Source organism: Halyomorpha halys, unplaced genomic scaffold (assembly GCF_000696795.3).
Source record: "Halyomorpha halys isolate HHAL.00 unplaced genomic scaffold, Hhal_1.1 Scaffold937.1, whole genome shotgun sequence".
Lineage (NCBI taxonomy): Eukaryota > Metazoa > Arthropoda > Insecta > Hemiptera > Pentatomidae > Halyomorpha > Halyomorpha halys.
Window position 1 is genome coordinate 280,576 of NW_027109000.1, and position 8,392 is coordinate 288,967.

Consider the following 8,392-nt stretch of genomic DNA (forward strand, 5'->3'; position numbering starts at 1 on the left):
TTATGAATAACTAAAGGAAAAAGTGATGTATTTGATCTGAACGGGAAAAGCTGAGTTTTTCCGAACTTACAGAACACTTTCGTTATTTTTTGTTGAACTGTACTATTTTTTAAAATGCTTTATTTTATTTATTTGATATTATCATTTCGAGAAACCAAATAATAATAAGAAATTTTAAGGAAAAATAAAAATTAAAACTTTTTGTTCATATTTTTCGCGTTCTCTAGTCTTCAGATTTTTTTCTGATTTATACAAAACTTACCAAATTACGTAATACGGGGGACGTAAGCAGGTTAGTTAGCGAAAGTTCTGTGATGCGCTCACCACACCAGACTTTTCAACTTCAGTTCAAATCGCACCGGTAGTTTCCGAAATATAGGTGTACCTCGTAAAATACATAACGTGCACTGTTTAACACTCATTGTGATGCACATTTAATTTTTTTAACATAAATTTTATTTTAAAAAAATAATTATTGTATTTCTGACATTGCTAATACAGCATCTATTTAATTTAAAATACTAAAAACAAATTTACGTTTTAAAATTTTAGTTTTGGTAGTTATTTTCTTCCTGATTTTATAAAATTGTACAAATGAAATTTTAATTCACACTATTAAAGTTTAGAATATTGATGAATTATTTATTGAAATTAACAACTGTACAAAACAAAAAATATACAATAAGTAAATATGTGGTATATTTCAAATACTTGAAAATCTTGGGAAGGAACCACCCAATGGTGGGAGGAATTATAAAATGTCAAATCCAATATTTGGTCTTTAATATTAAAATTTGGTATTTTAAATATTTCTATCTAACATTTTCTGAAGCCCTAAAATTTTGTTAGTTTTAAGAAGTTTAAAATTGACTTCTTTAAAAGTTAGATATATATCAACTGTATCATTAAATACAGCTTTCACTTAGCTTTTCAATTAAGGAGAATATTTAGGTTTTTAAAGAAAGGAGTTTAAAGCTTGTATGTAAGTTCAAACAAGTGGAGTAAGAATTTAGAGTTATTCTAGTTCTTGACGGACGGCATTCATAGGGGGCAATTGTACAAGGCAATTTGTACGGTAGCAATGTCTGAAACTATTGCTAGAATGTTATGTCTTCAACGATCACTTCAAAGTCCATTGTACATGGAATTCAACCCCAGACATTGCGAATGATCGACGATCGACAAAAATTGGCCACGCGATCGACTTGTTGGCCACCCCTGCTCTAGGACGAGTGAAAACAGAGGATTAAGAACTAGGTTCCACAACTGATTAAGAAAAAAAAATTGTACTCTATTTAATATTTTATTTGTTAGCGGTATTATGTTGCAATTGTATAAATTGGCTAGATTTCTACATAAGAAATTGAAAAGGTATTCTAGTTATTAGAAAAAATTGTAAGCTATATTTATGTAGCTATAAATATATAAAAAAAGGTTTTTATTATTTTTAATTTTGTATTTAACATATTTTATAACAATATATATTGAACAGATCACTAGCTTGGGTCAACATATAGGAGGAATCCAGTAGAGAATCTATCTACCATCTTTGGAATACGTCCAATTCAAAAGAAAAGCCAAATAAAATACGTTAAAGTGGAATTGTTAAAATTTTCATATTTTAAAAAACTTTCTTGAGATCCTTCTTTCTGGTTACTCCTCTTTGTATTAAAAAAATTTTCTTCTAAAAAAAATATCTAGTTCCTTATTTTCCCTACTTCAACTCGGGTCAACAAAGGAGTGTCTTGTTTATACCTCAAGAAGGATATTTTCTGTAAATATGTAACGTAAATTGTTTTAGAAAAAAAAACAACTTAAGAGGATCATGATTGATTATTGTAATTATCTAGAATTTGCTCCTGTCCAATCAATCAAAAATATTATCTTTTAGCACAATTTTTCCGAAATCGTTTAGGAGTTCATAACCGCAATAGCAATGGTCGGAACAAGCAGCACTAGTGGGTAAGTTAAATATTAAAACTGTAAGATATTATTATATTCATACTGCTAAATTTTTAAGAAGAATAAAAAATTATTCACGATCATTCTCATCTGTAAGTGCCCAGATAATTCATCATAATAAGGTTTAAAAAATTTAGGTAAGCAATCGTTGTCGGAATTTAAAAACACGATTCAATAATTTTTTAATAATTTAACATTTGTTTAATATATTGTATCATATAATAGTTTTTTCATGATTCTGATATTTATTAATTTTACATTGACTATAACGAAATTTAATCAACTTTTTTCTGTGGTATACAAGTTTTTAAAATTTTCAAAATATTTTGAAAATTTTAAGAAAATGTGTTTTATTTATTTTGTTTTTAATGTTTAAAACTTATCTTAATTTCGAATGATACCGTGTTCCACAGGGAGATTATGAGTTTTTGCTGGTATTAAATCAAACTTGAAAAAATTACTTTAATTGTGATATAAGGGAATGAACTATATTACGATTTATGTTAGAAAGTCACAAATAAAAATTTTTATAATATATTAGCAAATCCCTCCCCCCCCAAAAAAAAACTACAAAAGATTAGGCAATTAATCTTCATATAAAACAATTTTAAATAAAGAAAGCTATTTTTTTTTAAATGCCTTGAGAGCCCTAGAGTTTATACTAAAATACATCATGTTATTATTTATCGTAGCTGATAAAATTTTAACATTTTGAAAATGATTAAAATTCACTTTAGAGAGCAAAGCTTTTTATTAATCAAAGTTTTATAACAAGTAAGCTTATAGTGTATTAATTAAGTGAATGTAACGAGAGTATAAATGCTTGATTACCGACTTGAGCATAATAGCCTATAACAGAAAAAGATCTAAAATTTGGATACATTACAAAATTTAGAATTAATTTTAAGTGTTTCCTGGATAATAGCCCTAGGGCTGAAACGTTGGGTAAGAATTAAGATAGTAAAAGAAAGGATTAAAAGGAATTAGTGTTTTAATTTAAGTACCCATACTCAAACAAAAAAAATAATATATAATTTATTAATAAACTAATTTAAAACAATATCAACTCAAATATCTCATAATTTTATACATTAACTAATTAATTAGTTAATTACTCATTAAATGTTGAAAAATGTACACTTAAATTGTTCTAATTATATTAATATGCTTCTTTAAATTCATTACCTACCATAAAGTTTTATAAATGACTATGAGATGACTAGCTGTAGCAAAACATAAAATGGAATCGTGGAATGTAAATAAAATCTGTGAACAGGATTTGGGTTGATAGTAAGAGAGTTGTAAAAATATTAAATAATTCATTAATTTTTAATGACATATAAAGCAAAATTATTTTTAAAATGTCTGACACAAAGGTCATTGCAAAAATTTTAGTCCAAAGTCAATAAAAATACTTTTCAGAAAATTATTGGTTTTTATGCGAGTACTATAGTGTTGAAAATATTCATATTTTACTAAACAATTACAAATTGGATTAAATGATATTCACGATTTTTAACATAATATTTTAAATTATGAAACTTATTATAACAAATATAAATGCAATAGTATTCAATTATTGTCATTCATTTAATGGCATAGATGATATAACTTTATAGTTTTATCCTTGAAGAAGATATTTAGCAAGTATAATCCGGCAAGATTGAATTTACTGTTGTCTAAATGACTTACTCGAATGTAGAAATTAAAAATATATTGTGTAAGAAAAAACTGAAATACATGCAGATGAAACACTATGGCACAATTTAAAATTTTAATGCTGAATATATTTTTTTTCGTTTTGACTGGAATTAAAAAATAAAATGTGAATCATAAAACATAGTTGTTCTAAAATATATCATAACACCCCGTATCTGTGAATACGCGTTATGATCATTTACTTTTTTTCATTTAACTAAAATTCATGTTTCTTCCTCAATATTCATGAAATACCTATATTAAGTTCCTATTCATTTCTTTATGTAAAATATCATGCACAATTAAGTAGATTTGACCCACTTAAAAGCATTATAAAAAATATTTTATTCATCTATTTATTTATTTATTATTATTAAAATTTATAATTTATGGTCTATATTAAGCAATTAATTCTGTATCAGAGAATTAACCATTCCAAATGTATAAATTATCTCAATATTTCCAATCAGAAGATTATAATTGTTCATTTTTAAATACTTAATTAGAGTGTAATTTCATAGATTTCAATTTTATTCTTCTAACATTTCTGCATTATTTGAAGGGCCCCAAAGATTTTTTATTGAATTCAGTCCAAAGGTGTAAGAAAGGAGGGTGAAAGAGATATAAAGGTGATTACCTAAATTTTCGAATGAAAATCCTAAAATTCGTTAAAAATATATATTACTTAGACTATGAAATACTCAACGCAAATATAAACGGCGCCATATGTATTGTCGTTCTTAATTTTCACTTGAATGTGATAGATGTAACGATTAAATTTTATTTTATTTTTTTTGGTTCCTCAGGGCCCTTGAACCGGTAAATCAAATGAGATCTAAAAATAAACAAACGGTTTATTATCGATAATAATTATTTATAATATTTGCAAATAATAATAAAAAATTCAAAGGTATTACAGATACCAGAGAGAAAAACACTTTATTAAGAAAATGTGCTGCCCAGCTTCATTGGGTTGCCTTATACACAGCATACCTATAACTAGTAAAGCACCCTTTTTTTTATAATCCTATTAATGAAAATAGTCTCAGCACCTTTTTTTTTTTTAAATTGTCGCATTATAAAAATTTCTGCATTAAGTACAAGAATTATACCTGATTTATTTTTTCCTTTTTATATTAATTATTTCTTCCCTTACACATTTTTCCCGGCTTTTAATCTTTCTCTCTCTTTTTTTTTATCCATCACTAATAAAATTAAATTTAAGTTAATTAAGTTAAAAGTAATTAGTAAAAAGTATAAATATAATAGGCTAAAAGAAAACGTAATTAATATTTAATAAATACAAAATTGCATAGATATATAAAATAATGTATATACATAATGTGCTATATGTGCATGCTCTCCGACACATATCCCTCAATCTCAGTTGCCATGCATGTGATGGTGGATGATTCCCAGAGACTCCAAAATTATCCTTTCTGTCATTTTTACCACGTCCTTGAAATCAACCCAGAGTTCCTCCATGAAGCTCCTTGTTGTTTGGTATAGTTCCAAGAGCTCCGAACCAAAGACCTCTCACGTAGACTCTTTCTCTGAAGCTCTCAGAACTTTTCTTGAAGGAATAAAAAAAATCCTAAGAAAAAAAAGATTAAAAAATTGGTAGTTGATCATTGCGAATCATCGTGGTGTGACCTGTGGCTATTGACAAGTCTCAGTTATTTCTCTTTCCTCTCATCCTTACTGCTTTGGCTGCAAAATGCAATAAAATATTTGTTTATTTTAATTAATTAATTTTTATGAATTCTGTCTCATCATTTGATTTTATTCTTTTCTTTTTTCATCTCTTAATTTGCACTTTCTTTAATATTTCTTCTCTTATTTTATCTCTTATACATCTGTTACTATTACCCTTTTTATTTACTGTTTACAACCTTTAATTTTTCTTATTATATTTTACTTTTCATTGTATACACCTGTTATGTTCCACTTATGTTTTTTTCTTTCTTTTTTGTAATTATGTCAAGTGTTTGTATCTTACTTAGCCCTGACGAAGCCCTGCAACATGGGGCGAAACGTTGGCTCAATAAAAATAGTATAATTATTTACTATTTGAGTTTTTTTGACCGCACTCAGAACATTTTCCAGTCATCTATACACACGGTCAATCATCAATACTCTTCCAATTGTTTATTTTATGTCCTTTTTTTTATTTTATTCAAAAATTGTTGATATTTTTTCTCCATCTTATATTTTTTCTCTATCTTATATTTTTTCTTTATCTTCACGATTCAACAAACCACATTTTTAACAGAAATGGCTGACGGTAACGACGAATTCCTAGGATCATCAACAATCTGGATTGCAGCTTTGGTACAAATCTGTGTAGTTTGGGTCAGTAGCTAACAGATAAAAAACCGTGGGTGTCATGTAGACTTTTTTTTTTTTTTTTAATTTTTGATTATACATATCTTGAAATGTAGAACCTGTTGGTTGATCATTGAAAAAATGAAACCTTACAAAGAAATGAAAATTATTTTTAAATCGAAAACTACACTACCTCGACCAGAGGTAGTTTTTAAATTAATTAACAAAATAATGATCTTTATTCTGATTCTTTTTCCCTGAAATAATAGATATAATGCTTTGCCTGTTCATTATATAGGATGGTATCGCAGCTGTGCTAAATTTTTTATAATAAAAAAAAAAAAATGAAAATGTAATAAGCTAAAAAATATGAGTAAGTGAAATTAAAAGAATAAAATATTAATAATTATTCATTTTAATTTTTAAAAAAAATTGAGATATAACAATGCAGAAGAATTCATGGTAAGAGAAAGTATATTTACCTTTTACGTACATGGATAGTCAATGGGTTCAGTACTTTTTTGTAGGAAGTACTGGTTCTTGAACAAAGGTTATGTAAGAAGATGATATAATCATCATAATGCAAAATTTCCAGACCTTTATTTATAAATAATTCTCTATTACAACCTGATAAATTTAATATACGTAATATAAACAAATGTTGAGTGACAAATACTATTAGTTTCTCTCTTCGAATCGAGTTATTCTTTACATTTTCCCTTCTTTTGTTAAGAAGGATTAATTTATTGATCAATATATTAAATATTTAAAAAGTAAAGGAAGAGATGGGATTTGGAAATGGTAAGTGTGTAATGGAGTGTCGAGGAAACAGCATTAACATTACCGTAAACGACTAAGTTTTTTAGTGTAGAATTTTACAGAAACGTGATATGACATTAAATTTGTTTGGAAATAGAATGGTTTGATTAAAATCATGTATTAACATACTATAATTGTTAGCTATTGTAATTCAACCGTCCATCTGAAATCCTTTGTACTATTCAAAATTCAATTTGCAATGGCACAAAGAGCCGGAGATCCAAAGCCCAGAAAGATCAATACTAATAGCGTGTAGGCGTTGGGTCAGCCGGCGCTGTATCCTTAAGCGATCTAGTATCATTTACCTATTGAGATAGAAATGTTAGAAGTTTATTCATGAAAATGTTATTAAAATATATTCTTTTGTAGTATGATAAAAACCGTGTTTTATATGAATGAAAATGCTGATTTTGTGCGAAATATCTACCATATTGGTTCAGATTCTGTCTTTCCTCCATTCTCGGAAACATTGTGACATTGAGAGATTTTACTATGTCTGACTCCTCTTTAGAACTATGTTAAGCTTCTTAGCTATGAACCGCGATTAACTCGCGTTAAATGTTTCCTACACATTATGAGTACATGAGAAAGTGCTCCTAACGCAATATATTTTAATGGTGAAATGAACTTCCCATTGAATATTATATATAATACTTTGTAATACGTGTATATATTACTTGTAAAACGTTTCGTTGAACACCCCGAAACGTTGTACAAGTAAATATAGATAGTAATAATGTAGCCCTCGCGTATTATCCAGAGGGGAGGATAGAATTTTATTTCTGTGGCAGTCTCACGAAATTAATAATTGACCCTCCATCATGGTTATATAGGTTGATAACTCCCCCCCCCCCTCATTGCCTCAGAAATGACCAGAAAAGAGGTCATAAAAAAAAGAATATACATGTATATATTATTGATAGTAAATATCCTAAAGGAAGTTTCTTTTCACCGCAACATCTTCATTTATAAAGAATAAACAACTTCCTATAAAATAATCAAGGATCAAAATTTATGTGGAAAACCAAAAAGGCAGATCACTAAAAAAAAAAAAAAACTGATTTGATTGAAGTAACCTAGAGTTCGATGGCTGTACAAAGAAAATCTAAACTCCTATATACTTCTTCGATTTAGATATTTTTATTTTGTATTTTAGCGTATTTAATAATATACTAAAATGTTCCAAAATATTTATATTTTTTTGAGTTATTAAAAAAAAAAGAATGTGTTTGTTTAGGTAATTGTGTGTGTTACATTACTGAAAACGGATTTTTTCAAACCCTGCCTTATTGCACACACCTTAACAATTATCAGCTTCATAAGCATTATCATGGTAATGATTATAACCACTTTCCACCAAAACCTTTTATTGTTTGGTTACTTTTCCGTTTCTATGAGTTATCTTCCTCAAAAACTATCTATCAAAAGAAAAACGATTTTTCAAATCAGACTAGTAGTTTCTAAAACTAGCTTGTTGAAACAAACCTTTTAGTTACACAGAGAAATATAGAACTATAAATATAGATTACACTTTCTATATTTATACATGGTTTAGAAAAATAAGTTATATGACCACTGCTGTGGTTAA

At 27.3% G+C, this 8,392-nt stretch overlaps 1 protein-coding gene across 1 annotated transcript in view; it reads left to right on the forward strand.

Annotated features, from left to right (window-relative positions):
* The first annotated feature begins 1,830 nt into the window (after positions 1-1,830).
* Positions 1,831-8,392, forward strand: part of Uro (Urate oxidase) — a 22,766-nt gene continuing 16,204 nt past the window's right edge. Inside the window, exon 1 of the mRNA XM_014431026.2 lies at positions 1,831-1,962. Within this exon, the coding sequence (XP_014286512.1) occupies positions 1,937-1,962 (26 nt within the window). The 5' untranslated portion in view covers positions 1,831-1,936. The remainder of the gene's footprint in view (positions 1,963-8,392) is intronic.